The sequence below is a fragment of the Carcharhinus amblyrhynchos genome, chromosome 22, assembly GCF_965287045.1.
Source record: "Carcharhinus amblyrhynchos chromosome 22, sCarAmb.v2.hapA, whole genome shotgun sequence".
NCBI classification, from domain to species: domain Eukaryota; kingdom Metazoa; phylum Chordata; class Chondrichthyes; order Carcharhiniformes; family Carcharhinidae; genus Carcharhinus; species Carcharhinus amblyrhynchos.
In genome coordinates this window covers 16,058,931-16,075,065 of record NC_137345.1, presented here as the reverse complement: position 1 = coordinate 16,075,065, position 16,135 = coordinate 16,058,931, and the positions used below count along the sequence as shown (strand labels likewise).

At 40.7% G+C, this 16,135-nt stretch overlaps 1 protein-coding gene across 1 annotated transcript in view; it reads left to right on the top strand.

Moving 5' to 3' along the window:
* LOC145356983 (uncharacterized) overlaps window positions 1-15,142 on the top strand; it is a 39,720-nt gene extending 24,578 nt beyond the window's left edge. Inside the window, exons 7-9 of the mRNA XM_080210009.1 lie at window positions 5,176-5,270; window positions 11,925-12,069; window positions 12,296-15,142. Of these exons, the coding sequence (XP_080066135.1) occupies window positions 5,176-5,270; window positions 11,925-12,069; window positions 12,296-12,740 (685 nt within the window). The 3' untranslated portion in view covers window positions 12,741-15,142. The remainder of the gene's footprint in view (window positions 1-5,175; window positions 5,271-11,924; window positions 12,070-12,295) is intronic.
* The last annotated feature ends 993 nt before the right edge of the window (window positions 15,143-16,135 follow it).

The window sequence follows — 16,135 nt, the reverse complement described above, 5'->3', positions numbered from 1 at the left end:
GAGTGGAGGAGGTGAAAAAAAGGCATTGCAAGAGATTTGTTGTGACATTTTTCACGTAGTGCCTATATTCAAAGGTAAGTATCCCATGTGTGAACTTGCCGTACAAGACCTTTAATGGTTTATAATATGCACTCCCTTGTGCCTTGCATTTGCATGACCATCAAAATATTTGTTTTTATTGCAACAAACATTACTTCACACTTCCATTTATTTGCCAATTTCACACGTCCCTCTGAAATCTGCTACTCTCCTACTCACTGTTTACTACCTTGCTCCTGATTTCCAGGTCATTTTATTTGTAATTTGTCAAGCAGGTTTCATATTGGCCACTGCCCATATACTTCCAGTTTTTTTTTAAAATTATTTACCACTACTTTCTGCCTGATAACCCTTCACCAATTATATGGTAATATCCCATATACTTCTATTTTTCACCTAACTCTGTCACGTTATCAAGTGTCTTTTGTAAATCATTGTATGCAACACCTATTGCACTGCCTTCATTAAAGAACTCGAACCGGTGAAGTTAGACACTTACTTTTACTAGGGCTCCTTGATGCCATACTTGGTCAAATGCTGCCTTGATGTTAAGGGCAGTCACTCTCATCTTACCTCGGGAGTTAAGCTCTTTTGTCTGTGTTTGACTCAAGGTTAACAAGGCTGTAATGAGGTCAGAAATCTGACAGAGCCCAAACTGAGCATCATTGAACAGATTGTTGCTGAGCGAGGGCTGCTTGATAGCACTGTCACTTTGATTGAGAGTAGACTGATGAGGCAGTAATTGGCTGGGTTTGATTTCTGTCCTTTTTATGAGGAGGGCATACCTGGACAATTATTCACATTATTGCATAAATGCTGATGTTGTAGCTATACTGGAACAGTTTGGCTCAAGGCAGACTAGTTCTGGAGCACATGTCTTCAATACAATTGCTGGAACGTTTAGAGCCTGTAGCCTTTGCGTATCCAATGCCTTCAGCGTTTCTTGATATCACATGGAGGGAATCGAATTAGCTGAAGACTGGCACCTGTGATGCTGTGGATCTCCGGAGGAAGCTGTGCTGGATCTTCCACTCAGCACTTCTGGCTGAAGATGATTGCAAATACTTCAGCCTTGTTTTTGCACGAATGTGTTGGGCACACCCATCATTTAAGATGGGGATCTTTGTGGTGCCTAGTTGTTTAATTATCCATCAACATTCATGACTAGATGTGGCAGGACTGCACAATTCTGATCTGATCTGTTGGTTGTGGGATCTTCTACTTCTGTCGCATGCTGCTTCCATTGTTTAGCATGCAAATAATCCTGTGTAGTTTCATTAGATTGTCATCTTAATTTTAGCTTTGTCTAGTGCTGCTGCACTCTCCATTGAACTGGGTGGTGCCCAGCTTGCTAACAGAGTGGGAGATATGCCAGGCCATGTGGTTACTGATTGTGGTTGTAGACCATTCTGCTGTTGATGTTTCAGAGCACCCCATGGGGGCTCAATTTTTTTGAGTTGCTCAATTAATTTGAAATCAATACCATTTAGCATGGTACTAGTGCCACACAACCTGATGGAGAATACTTTCAATGTGAAAGCAGGACTTTGTCTTCACAGAGACTGAGAAGCGATCATTCCTACCAATGCTGCCAAGAACAGATGCTTCTGAAACTAGGGGATTGGTGAGGACGAGGCAAAGTAGGTTTTTCCTTCTTCGTGGTTCGCTCACCATTTACTGAAGATATATTCCAGCTGAGTCTTTTTAGGGCTCAGTTAGCCGTGGTGCTACTAAGCCACTGTTGGTGACTGAAGCCCCCACGGAGAATACTTTGTGTCCTCGCTGTCCTCTCTGCTGCTTCCAAATGATGTAAACATGGAGAACCGATTAATCAACTGAGGGGGTAGAATGAGCGTAAAGTTTAAAGTTAAGTTTATATGTTAGTCACAAGTAGGCTTACATTAACACTGCAGTGATATTTCTGTGAAAATTCCCAAGTCGCCATACTCTGGCGCCAGTTCAAATATACTGAGGGAAAATTAGCATGGCCAATGCACCTAACCAGCATGTCTTTTGAATTGTGGGAGGAAACCAACATAGACACGAGGAGAACGCACAGACACAACCCAAGCCAGGAATTGAACCCGGGTCTCTGGCGTTGTGAGCCTAGTCAGGCTGTCACTTGACCAGTCTGTGGGACGAATCTCCCAATTTTAGCCTAAACCCCCAGATGTTAGTGAGGAGTACTTTGCAGAGTTAGCAGGGCTGGGTTTGCCTTTGTCGCTTCCGGTGACTAGGTCAAGATCTGTTTGGTTTCTTTCATTTTTGTAGACTTTGAACAATTAGACATAACTGTGTGGCTTGTTAAGCCACTTCAGAGGATAATTGTAGTCAACCACGTTAGTTTAGGTGTGCTTTCTGGTATCACATGTAGGCCAGACCAGTGAACCACATGGGTTTTTTAACAACATGATTTCACGGTTACCAGTAAAGTAGCTTTTGATTCCATAGTTAATCTAAATTCCACTAGCTGCCATGTTTGAACCAGGTTCAATAGAATGAATCAGATTCATAGTTCCTTGAAAGTGGAGTCACTGGTGAACAGAGTGGTGAAGAAGGCATTCAGCATGCTTGGTTTCATTACTCAGAACATTAATACAGGAGTTGGAATGTCTTGTTGAAGTTGTATAAGACATTGATAAGGCCACATTTGGAATACTGTGTGCAATTCTGGTCACCCTATTATAGAAAGGATATTATTAAACTAGAAAGAGTGCAGAAAAGATTTACTAGAATGCTAATGGGACTTAGTGGCTTGAATTATGAGGAGAGGCTGGGTAGAATGGGACTTTTTTCTCTGGAGCGTAGAGGCTGAGGGGTGTTCTTACAGAGGTCTATAAAATAATGAGGGGCACAGATCAGCTATATTGTCAATACCTTTTCCCAAAGATAGGGGAGTCTAAAACTAGAAGGCATAGGTTTAAGGTGAGAGAGGAGAGATACAAAAGTATCCAGAGGGGACAATTTTTTCAGACAGAGGCATCCTTGTGTGCCTCGGACAAGCTGCCACAAGCAGTAGTGGAGGTAGGTACAATTTTGTCTTTTAAAAAGCATTTAGATAGTTACATGAATAAGATGGGTATAGAGGGATTTGGGCCAAATGCGGGCAATTGGGATTAGCTTAGGGGTTTAAAAAAAGTGCAGCATGAACAAATTGGGCCGAAGGACCTGTTTCCATGTTGTAAATCTCTATGACTCTATAACATGGGTCTCTGAATTACTAGTCCAGTGATAATACTACTACTCCACTATCTTCCTCAAAATGAGAATTAATTTTGTCCTTGACAGCGATCTTGAGTAATTTCCCCACATTTGACATTGAACTCTCTGGTGTGTATCCATGCTGTCATTTTTTTTATTCCATAGGCTTGTCAGCAAAGGTGAGCTTATGTGACACTTCCAACATTTTTTGAAAATCTGTATATAGATTCAGCTGCATTACCCTCTCCGATCCTCTGTCACCTGATCAAATCAATTCTTTGAATGTTCTTTTGTTTTTTGCTATTCCAGTTTATTGTAAGATAATGTAAGTTCTTCACTGTCATACACTAGGTTTTGCACCTCTCTAACTTTCTTGCAATATGCTGTTCTGTACCTTTCCCATTTGTTGGTGGAATATGCCCAGCAATATGATGTGTTAGCTGGGTACGTGCATCCTGCATAGTATATTGCCACTCTGATGCCAAGGTCAAGGATGTCACTGAGTAGCTGTGAGATGGACAAAAAGCAAGAGTTTATTCATTGTTCAATCCGAGAACTTTATCAAAATGCTATTTAAAATAAATAGAACTTATTAACATCATACTGTCTGTCCGAGACTCTGATACAACCCGTACAGTTGAACTTGGCCAGACTGCTGTGCTGGGTCCGACTCTTTTTTCCTTTGAACTCTGCCATTTCCAGTGGTCTTGTGTTTGAATTTGGTGTTCTTTACGATGGCTGATCTCATGTGCCTTCTTCCATCATCGCCGTGTCTTTGTGCTAGGTGGACGTGTCTTCACAGGAGGTGGCCTCCAAGCATCTCCTCAGGGCCACAGATGGTAACCTAACACCAACCAAATGGATTTTGCTCGTGATTGTTCCAGGACAGTCCCTCTTCTCAACATTAATATTTTTTCTAAATGAATACTACCATCCCTCTTCTTTCCTTTCCTGTCACAATTTGTATATAGGACTATTTAATACCTACTCAGTGATATCCTTGAACTTGGCACCAGAGTGGCAGTATACTATGCAGAATTCATGTATCCATATTTCTTTAATTGTCACAAAAACATGTTACTGCCTGTATTTGCTTTTGCAGTTCAATAACCTTATTTACCTAGCTTGGTGCATTGGCACATATGAACTGTAAACTTGAGTTCAGTTTTGCTGTTCAGTCTGACCTGATCCAATATGTTATACTTTCATACTGTAGTGCCAACTCTCTCTCCTAATCCTTTTTACATTCTGTTTATCCTTCCTAATAATACAACCTGGTTTCCATCCCCTTTTCACTTCAGTTTAAAATCTCCCTGACAGCAATAGCCAACTGCCCCTAGGGGTGAATAGTCCTGGCTTTGTTGAGGCGCAACCCATCTGGTCTATACTGATTTTTCTTTCCCCTAGTGGTTACAAAGACTTAGGAATCTAAAGCCCTTCCTCTTGCACCACTTCTGCAGCCAGTGAATAATCCAAAGATTGTTACGTATTAAGATGCCGCTTGCTGGTCTCTTTCCCAGCACCTTAAAATCTGCCCGTGGGATCTCATCCCTTTTTCTATCTATATTGTTGGTACCAATATGGAAGACAACCTCCAACAGTCCATCCTCCCTCCTTGAAGTCCTCTGCCGCTGCTCAGTGACATCCTTGACCCTGGCACCAGAATGGTATTATACTATCCAGGGTGCATGTTTGCAGCCACAGAAACCTCTGCGTTTAAAATACAGCACAGTATAATGGAAACTGCAGGCCAGTCTATTTATTAAATCCCAGTATTCAGAAAGATCTTGTCTGTGCTGTGCATCTTTCAAAAATGCAAAATATTTTTGGCATTTTGATGGAGGTTTACCTTTCATCTTCAATCTATTGAGTCATAAATTGTAAATTCAACTGATGTTTTTACATCCTAAAACTAATAGGTTGTTTGTTTTAAAGGGAACCAGGTTTTCTGGGAACCCTGCAAAGCACGATGGAACCTTCAAGAGAATTTAATAGTGTAGGAGCTCTTTCAACCACTAATCAAAGCAAAGGTAAGTGTTCTGTGATATAACTAAATATTAGCCCAACTATTATATTTTAATTAATATGAATAGATATCCTTCCTATAAATAAATGTACTTCTACGTGTGAATTGTAAAAGGAGGTAGAATTATCAAGGTATGTTACGCTCTTGAACACAATTCCATTTAAAAAATTTATTTTAAAAACCTGTACTTATAACTTTCTCATCACTAATTCTCCAAACTGATTTTGCTATTGGGTCGCCTGTTAATTGCCTATGTTGTGGTTGGGGATGAGGGTGAAATGGAACAAGAAATCAGGACGGATATTCAAAAGCAGTAACACAAACAGAAAATGCTGGAAAAACATGGCAAGCCTGGTGGCATCTGTGGATAGAGGAATAGAGTTAACATTTCCGTATGATACTTCAGAACTTTCCACTTATTTCGGATTTTCAACATTCGTAGTATTTTGGTTTTATTTTAGTGTTTAATTCAAAAAAGATAGAAAGACTCCCAAGGAATGGCAAGTACAGAGTTCCTAATCAGTGTTGCAATCAGCTTCAAAAGCAGCTGAAGCTCAAATTTACTAATCAGAACATTGTTCGGTTTTGGTGGGGTGGGGGTGGGGGCGTTCTTATTTCGTGAATTATGACTGTGCTGTAGATTTCCACATGTTCATGTGTTAACCTAGACATTCCGCAGTTTGCAACACTAACATTGTGGTAGTTATTGCCAGTGAAAGTTTAAAAAGAAAAGTCATTGCCTCCTAAGTACACTGAGAGCAGAGATCCTAGACTATCGTAGATTTTGGGTTACAATTTATTTTTACGTTAAAGGTGCTATATAAGATCTCAATGCACTTCATGGGAGCATTATAAAACAAAATAACATAGCCACATGGAGGACATGTTAGGTGAGGTTGTTATAAGAGTTAGATTATAAGAAATTCTGAAGAGACAAAGTAAAACTGAGAGGCAGAGATGTGTAGGGAGGATGTTCAAGAGGCCAGAATTAGAGGAGTGTGGATACCCTGGAGGGTTAGGGAGAGTTGCAGCCTAAAACCAGATGAGAATTTTGGAATCAAACGTTGACTGAGAGCTTCATGTAGGTCAATGAGCACATGAGTTATAGTTGAGCAGTACTTAGTGCAATTTAAGTCATGGGCAGCAGAGTTTTAATAACTTCAAGTTCACGGAGAGTAAAGTGATCCACTATCCGGTAGTGCATTTGAATAGTGAAGTATAGAGGAAACAGTGGCATGAACAAGGCTTCAGCTGAGATGGGTAAAGTTAGGCCATTGTCCCAAAGGTGAAATATGATTGTTCATCTGTTTAAGAAGGGCAGAAGAAACAATCCAGGAAATTACAGGCCTGTGAGCCTTACATCAGTGTTGGGGAAACTATTGGAGAAGATTCTTAGGGACAGGATTTACTCACATCTAGAAGGGAATAAGCTTATTAGCGATAGGCATCATGGTTTTGTGAAGGAGTGGTTGTGTCTCACAAATTTGCTTGAGTTCTTTGAAGAAGTGACAAGAAAAACTGACTGGGGAGGGCTGGTGGATGTTGTATATTTGGACTTTAGTAAAGCCTTTGATAAGGTTCCTTGTGGCAGGCTGATACAGAAGGTGAAGTCATATGGGATCCAAGATGAGCTGGTAATATGGACACAAAACTCGCTTGGGCATAGAAAGTAGCAGAAAGTGGAAGTGTACTTTTCTAACTGGAGGTCTTTGACAAGCTGTGTTCCACAAGGATCAGTGCTGGGGCCTCTGTCTGATTAGTAAATTTGCAGATAATACAAAAATTGGGGGAGCAGTGGATAGTGAGATGGATTGTCAGAGGATACAGCAGGATATATATCAGCTGGAAGCCTGGGCCGAAAGATGGCAGATGGAATTTAATCCAAACAAATGTGAGGTGATGCGATTTGGAAGGTCTGCTGCAGAAGGAAAGTATACAGTAAATGGTAGAGCCCTTAGAAATATTAGCATACAGAGGGATCTAGGCGCATAGATTCACAGTTTCCTGAAGGTGGCAACTCAGGTGGACAAGGTGGTCAAGAAGGTATATGGCATACTGGCTTTCGTTGGTCAGGAAGTTGAGTATGGGAATTGGAAAATCATGTTGCAGCTGTTTAAGACTTTGGTTAGGCTGCATTTGGAGTATTGTGTCGCCACACTACCGGAAGGATGTTGGGGCTTTGGAAAGGGTGCAGAAGAAATTTACCAGGATGTTGCCTGGTTTGGAGGATATGGATTATGAAGAAAGGTTGAACAAACTTGGATTATTTTCATTGGCACGTTGGAGGGTATGGGAGGATCCGATGGAGGTTTACATGATTATGACAGACTTGGATAGAATGGATAGTCAGAGTCTTTTTTCCAGGTTCAAAGGGTCAATTATTTGGGCATTGGTTGAAAGTGAGGGGGGGAGTTTAAAAGAGAAATTTTTCACACACACATCATGAATGCCTGGAACTCGCTGCCAGCTGAGGTGGTGGAAGCAGATTCTGCAGCAACGTTCAAGAGGCATCTGGATAGATACATGAATAGACAGGGAATAAAGGGAGATGGACCACGTAGAAGCCAAAAAAATTACATTAGAGAGGCACCTGTGCCAGCACAGACTGGGTGGGCCAAAGGACCTGTTCCTGTGCACTACTGTTCTTTGTGAAAATAGGCATTTTTTTTTAGTAATGGCATGAATATGAGGTCAGTTTCCATTCTCCCACAAAGGGAAACAACCTACCAACCCCCTGAGAACCTTGTATGTCTCAATAAGGTCACCAGTTCTCAACTTCAATAAGTACAAGCCCAAGCTACTTGACCTCCATACCTGGGATCAACCCTGTGAGCCTTCTCTGGACTATCTCTAACACCAGTGTATCTTTCCTTCGATAAGGGAACCAAGGCTGTTCCCATATTTCAGGTATGGTATAACCAGTGCCTTGTGCAGTTTTAGCAAGATTTCCCTATTTTAAAACTTATCTTACTAAGTAGCTATTTGTGCAGTACCTTATTTTTTTGGAAATCCAAGTATTTTAAATCTGCAGGTTCCCTGATAGTAGAGAGATATTGGAGAAGGATGGTATGGTTGGCCAAACAGGTAAAGAAGCACAAGGAGAGAAAATTTAACTTTGTCACAGTCACCTAGGATTGTCACGTGATTTTTAGTCAGGGCCATTTCAGTCCTGTGGTAGGGATGAAAAAGCTAACTCGAAGAATTCTAACATCAGATTCTGGAAAAGATGGACATAAATTTGGGAGATGACAAAAGTTCAAGAGCTTTGGAGAGGACGGGAGGGTAATTTGCTAAATTGGTGGGGCCAAGGGCTTTGGAGACGCATGAAGAGGGGATGACAATGGTAGATTTAAAAGACGACATCCAGAAAGAGATTAAAACAGAAAACTGTTACTATCTTCACAGATACTGCCAGACCGACTGAATTGATCCAGCATTTCCTGTTATTTCAGATTTCCCGATCCGGAGTATTTTGTTTTTATCCAGGAAAGAGGCCTGTAAATAATTTCAACTAACACGGGGGCTAGGAGGGGAAATGATAGAGTTTGCAGTTCAGCGGCAAAAAGATTGAGAGTGAGGGAGGCGGGTCTCCTAGTTTAATGGGCAAGCAGAGGAGGTATCAAAATGAAAAAAGGGCTTAAATTTTCATGACCACCTGATCATCAATGTGCTTAGAATCAGTTAAGTACTTTTGAAATGTGTTATGTAATGAGGCGGGTAGAATTAGGGACCTTGCGGTGAAGGATCCTCTTGCGGAGAGTGATCATTGTATGGTGGAGTTTCTGGTGCAGATGGAGGAGGAGAAAGTGGGTTCCCGGACATGCGTCCTTTGTTTGAACAGAGGGGAGTACGGTAGGATGAGAGAAGAATTGGCGAATGTTGACTGGGGGAGCGCGTTGGAAGGTAGGTCTGCTGAGGAGCAGTGGAGGATCTTTAAGGAGATCTTTCTTGTGCTCAGCAGAAATTTATTCCGATGGTTAAAAAGGACCGTAGGAGGAGAGGTAATAAGCCGTGGATAACGAAGGAGGTGAAGGAAAGTGTTAAATTAAAAGCGGAGGCGTTTGAGTAGCTAAGAGTAGTGGGCGAGAAGAGGATTGGGAGAGGTTTAAATGTCAACAAAGATTGACAAAGAAGTTGATAAAGAAGGGTAGGAGAAACTATGAAGCTGGGCTAGCGCTTAATGTAAAAAAGGATAGCAAGAGTTTTTATAAATATATAAAAAGGAAGAGGCTGGCTAGGGTGAACGTTGGACCCTTAGAGGATGAGAGGGGGGACTTAGTGGTGGGGGATGGGGAAATGGCTGAGGTCTTGAATAAGCTTTTTGTTTCGTTGTTCTCGGAGGAAGACGTGAATAATTTGCCGGGTGTTAGCGATGGAAAGGTGGTAGGACCGGAGGGTCTCAATGACATTATTGTTACTAGAGAGGCGGTGCTCGACAGACTGGAGGGACTGATTGTGGACAAGTCCCCAGGACCAGATGGAATGCATCCGAGGGTTCTGAAAGAAATGGCGGAGGTGATAGTGGATGCCTTGGTGGTTATTTTCCAGACGTCGCTGGATTCTGGGGAAGTGCAGGAAGATTGGAAAGCGGCTAATGTTACGCCGTTGTCTAAGAAGGGTGCCAGGCAAAAGGCAGGGAATTATAGGCCGGTTAGTTTAACGTCTGTTGTAGGTAAAATGTTAGAATCCGTCATTAAGGAGGAAATAGCGAGGCATCTTGAGGGGAATTGCTTGATAGAGCAGACGCAGCACGGTTTCGTTAAGGGGAAGTCGTGTCTGACAAATTTATTGGAGTTCTATGAGGATGTGTCTAGGGCGGTGGATAGAGGAGAGCCAGTGGATGTGGTCTTTCTTGATTTTCAGAAGGTGTTTGACAAGGTGCCTCACAAGAGGTTATTGCAGAAGGTAAGGGGACATGGAGTTGGGGGTAGGGTGTTAGCGTGGATAGAGGATTGGTTGTCAAATAGGAGGCAGAGAGTGGGGGTCAATGGGTGCTATTCGGATTGGCGGTTGGTGACTAGTGGAGTGCCCCAGGGGTCGGTGCTGGGGCCTCAGCTATTTACCATTTATATAGATGATCTGGAGGAGGGAACCGAGTGTATGGTGTCAAAATTTGCTGATGACACCAAGATTGGGGGAACGGCAAATTGCGCGGACGGTGTGGAGAGTCTGCAGAAGGATCTAGATAGGCTGGGCGAATGGGCCAGGAAATGGCAAATGGAATTTAATGTTGGTAAGTGCGAGGTGGTCCACTTTGGTAGGAATAATGGCAGGAAGGACTATTATTTACGTGGCGAAAAACTGCAGCAGGCGACGGTGCAGAGGGACCTCGGGGTCCTTGTGCATGAATTGCAAAAACCCAGCCTGCAGGTACAGCAGGTGGTCAGGAAGGCTAATGGGATGCTGGCCTTCATAGCGAGGGGGATTGAATGTAAAAGTAGGGAGGTCTTGCTGCGGCTGTATAGGGCATTGGTGAGGCCGCAGCTGGGGTACTGTGTGCAGTTTTGGTTGCTGTACTTACGCAAGGATATTTTGGCTTGGGAGGGAGTGCAGAGGAGGTTTACTAGGCTGATACCGGAGTTGAGGGGGTTGAGCTATGAGGAGAGGCTGAATAAACTAGGCTTGTACTCGTTAGAGTTTAGAAGAATGAGGGGAGATCTCATTGAGACGTATTAAAGGATGAATGGGATGGATAGGATAGAGGTGGAGAGACTCTTCCCGCTCAGAAAGGACAGTAGGACTAGGGGGCACAGCCTCAAGATAAAGGGGAGGCAGTTTAGAACGGAGTTGAGGAGGAACTTCTTCACTCAAAGGGTGGTGAATCTCTGGAATTCTCTGCCCGTTGAAGTGGTGGAGGCTGCCTCGCTAAATATTTTTAAGAAGCGGGTTGATGGGTTTTTGATAAGCGAGGGGATTAAGGGTTATGGGGAGAGGGCGGGAATGTGGAACTGAGCCACGACAGATCAGCCATGATCTTATTGAATGGTGGGGCAGGCTCGAAGGGCTAGATGGCCTACTCCTGCTCCTATTTCTTATGTTCTTATGAAATGTAGTCACTGTTGCAATGAAGGATGTGCAGTAAACTCGCACAAACAGTAATGTGCTAATGATTGAATAAACAACTTTTTTGTGATGTTCCCTGCTTTCTTTTAAAGTAGCACCATTTAGATCTACTCAAGCAGGCAGATGGTTATCAGCTTATCTGAAAGATGACATCTACAAACGTACAGTGCTTCCTTGGTACTGACTGCGGTGTTAGCCTTAACCTTTGCACTCAAGCCTTTCAATAGGACTTGAACCCAGAATATAATGATTCAGAGGCAACTGAGCCTCAGCTGGCACTTAGGAAAGGAGAGGAATTACAGAAAGGTGCATTAAAGATGATACTTGTTTGGTAGCTTTTATTTACTTGGCTGTCACAGCAGTCACTTTAGAGTGGACTTGCTTGTTACTTCGACTGCAATCATTTAAGACTCTGACCTCATTAGCAATAGGTGTTAAATTGCTAGTTTCGTAAACCATCTGTTGTTAAAATGTTTTAAAAATAAATTTCAAGTAATACTATTAAGCTTTTTTAAAAGTAGGAGCAAACCTAAATTTGCGTAACTAATAAAGAAAAGCAGGACACATTTCTGGATAACTTTGTTGTCTGTTTCAGATGACGATTCAGAAGATTATGGGACTTTACTTCGGCTTGTTTCTTTTGTTAAAAAGTCTAAAGCAATTGCACAAGATAATTTCAGTGATTCTAACTGTTCTCCGGATCAGAGTCACAGGGGAGAGGCTGAACACTCAGGAATATGGTAATTTAAAAAAAATATCCAGCTTGCTTAACAATTCAGCCAACAGGTAAAATGCATTGACTACATTAAGATTGTTTTTGTTTTCGAAGCATAGAATTTTGGTTTCCACAAGCTTGCAGTACAACAGTTTGTTTGTAATTACACACATCAAAATAGAACATTTTTGTGTTATTAACCCATTGAATGGCTTACAGTAATGAATTTTCCTCTTATTTCCTTTAACAAGGGAGCATGAATATTCCAGAGAAAGGAAAAATCGGAGATTTAGAGAAAGAAGCGGATCTCTGCGAGATCGTTCAAGAAGCCGGGATCGCTCCAGGAGTTGGGGTCGCTCCAGGAGCTGGGATCGCTCCAGGAGTCGAGAGCGTTCTAGAAGTCCAAGTTCCTGTGATAGTTATTATCAAAAGAAAAAAATGGATTATGATCAAAGGAGGCAGCAAAGTTATCAAAGAAGTCATTATGAAAATTCTCCTCGGATAGATCATTATACAGACAGAAGCCGCAAAGGAGATAATTTTGACCGAGAAAGACCTTATGAATCCAGGAGGTATCGCTCTAGTAATAGTGATCCTCGGCATACTTATTCTGAAAAGAGTGGGAAAGGACACAGTTACAGTGAAGAAAAATATTATAGAATGAAACACAGAAAGGACAGGGAGTACCATTTTTAATGGTATGTGTTTTGATTTTGTTGTATTTTCTTGGACTTCAGACTTGTATATAGTAAAACAGCGAATATCTTGTACATTAATCCGCAGTGTTGGAAGTGAACACTTCCCCACAGGATTCCAACAAATCTACTTTTAAATAGTCTGTATAGGCATGTAGCCAAAACAAATAATGTTGGTGTTTATAAGATGGGTTGTCTCCTGTTAATTAGTTGTTAGCCATCACATTTTCAATTTTTCTCTCCTTTTTGTTAGGGCCTCCGTATGCCATCGCTGCTCTTCAGCAAGAGGCTGATGACTTAATGGTAACTTAATTCGTATCTCTGAGTTCATATGGGGATTGCATTAAATAAATGACATGGTTACTAAAATTCCACGTTTATGTTTTGTCCAATGATGCCACTCGTATTGTAAAATATTCAGTCTGCTGTTGTTTTGAAAGGAGAGAAAAATGGGAAATGATTCCTGGGACAGCTGAAAGTAATGGCAATGCCATCTTGTTTGCTCTCAGAATAAATAGTGGGAGAAAGTTAGTTGGTAGAATATATGGAAGTTACAGCATAGAAATGGGCTATCTGCCTCAACCAATCTATCTAAGCATTTACCCCCCATGCAAAAAGGTCCTGATCACATTTGCTGGCCCTGTTCCTGTATCCTACTTCCTTTAATCCACCTATCAATTCTAGTCATAAATGTTGGTATAGTTAGCGCCCTAACTATTTATTCTGGCAGTGAATTCCGCAGCCTCGAGCCTCTTAAAAAGCTTTCACTGCTCAATATTGTATTTAATTTTGTTCTTTGGTTCCTTGTTTTTGGGGCCCCTACTATTAGAACGAGTATACTTCTACTATCCCATTCTACTCCATCCTATCATAAGTATATATGCTCCTGAAATCCTATGTTTCTTTGCTGAAGAAACTTAAACTTCCCAGTGTTTCTTGTGTTGCATTTGTTCATACCAAACAGCATCCTAGTGAATGTGTTTCGTATCCTCACTAAAGCACCATCATACTTGCAATTGTGTGGACAATAATATGCAACATTTAACTGAAATTTTATTCAGGTTTTGTATAGGTTTATCCTTATTTCTTGGCTTTCATGTTCTGTACCTTTCCTGATACAAGAGTGTCACTAACTCTTCATACCTTGATCAATTGTAGGAAAGCCTTAAATGTCCTTGAATTTGTGCCCTCCAAATCTGCTCTGTTTTTCAACAGCAGCAAGCCACTCATTTAGAATGTAATTCGTGTGTTATATCAGCACAAATTGTATCTGGCTCCCTATCTGGCCAGCATTCCTTGCAGCTTTTCACTGGTATTCTAAAGAATTGATTTGATTATTTTCAAATTGTCACACCGCTCCCGATAGGTCTGTATCCAAATCACTGGTATGAATACGCTGTGAACAGAAGTGTACACTGAACTCAACTCTGTGAGGTATCAGAACATAACTTTTCTGGTTCTTCCTCCTAATCAATGTTCAATTCTGTTTCCCATGCTCTCCTAAAAAAAATCTATATGACACTTTTGTTAAAGGCTCTCATAATGTCTGCAGACACTACATTTTTGTGTATCCTGATTAATAATTTGCCTATTTTGTTTTATTGCACGTTGGAAGTTGTAACCTGATGGATACGTAAAAGATAGTGCTGGCCTCTCGATCCTTCTAATTGAAAGCCATGCGTCACTGTATTGTAAATAATCATTACTAACAGTGATTTGCTGGAGTATGTGTCATCATTCATTGATTGTGTAACTGTCCCTACACAATGTCATTTATGTCCAGCAGGTTTGATTTTTAAACAAATTGCAATAACTAGGAACTCTAATGTGGCTCTGAAAAGAATACAAGGTAATGAAAAATATGAAGACTTCATTTCAGTTAAATCATACTTTGAAAGGACATGGTGGCTTCAGGGAAAGTGCTGGATAGACTTGAAGAAATAATTTAGTACAGTAATAGTATTTGCTATTAAGGTTACCTCTGATGTAGCAATTTTCCTCTCCGGATTGATGTATGTTTAAAATATTGACCTTTTTTAGGGGTTTGACTGCTGCCTGCAACCTGCATTCTACTGGTACTATACTGTTCACAATCGTTTCCACTTTGTAATGTTCTCACATTATTAAATGAAACAATCTATCCAATGCTTTATGCAATTTACATCATTGGGTAGTCCTATTTCTGTAAATTTGCTATATTTTTGTTAGCAGAACATCTGTGCTTCATTGTTGAATTCTCGTTTGTGTAATTTTTTTTGTTTTATTTGCTATACTTTTTTATTACATCTTAGTGACTGAATCAGCTTTATGATGTATGGAAAATATGTCTGTAACTTGAGTAAAAGATTCAGTAAGTATAAATTTTAATGTTTTAAAGTATTAAGCACCAAGAAATACAATGGCTATGGACAATTGTTTTTAACTTTGGTGTTCAGTTGTCAGTTACTTGCTGTCAAGCGTTTAGTAAAATACTCAAACTAAGTTGATATATCTGACATTTTGGTGACCATTGAAGGCAAACTAAAATTAGAGTTGATTTGTATGAACCAAGCAAGATCCTCCACAAAATGAACTTAGCTGCATATTTATTGGATGAAGATAGTAACTTTTCTAACTATAAAATTTTAGCTGAATTCTGCATAAGTTTTGACACTTGTTTCTGGTGTGAGCATTTGGTGGCTTGCTGGACAAGTCTCATTTGAGTTGTCTCTAGGTGTGGGGAGCAGTGGAGGAAGAGGTGGTTAAAGGGTAAGTGAAACAAGTGAACTTGTTTTCCTGCCTTTCCCCACAGCTACTGTGGCTGCAATCATTAAAATCTTTTTTGACTTGCTATAATTTCAAGTTGTGGTGTGGGAATATGCATGTTTATATTTGGCCACTGATAGCATTGCAAGCCATCATATCCCACATAATTAGCAGTTGATAATTTTGGTTACCCTGTCTCAAGGCAGTAATCACAAAAGTTTGGAAAAAATTAAGCAAGCTTCAGTTCCTCCTTTTAATTTTGTTTCCTTGTCCATCAGGTTGATGCTGGTGATGCATGAGGAGGGTTGTGGATCTTAATATTGGTGTTATCTTTTATAAACCCTACTGTATGTTCAATGTGAGAGCATCCCAAACTCCAGAAAGGAAACTTCAAATGCTGTTGCTTAATTGTTTATTTTTGCAATTTAGATAATGTGAGAAGAAATGAAACTGGGTGAGGAAAATCTTGTTGATATTCGTATGATAAAACAATTATTAAACTTTAAAACGCACAAGAGCAATAGTACAGAACAGCATTTGCAATTAACCACAATAATGGTCGCCCAGACAGTGTACTTGATTAATCCAAATCTATCTACTTGTGTTATCTCTGAAAATACATCTTCCCCCAAAAAAACCCAGAAGTTTTAA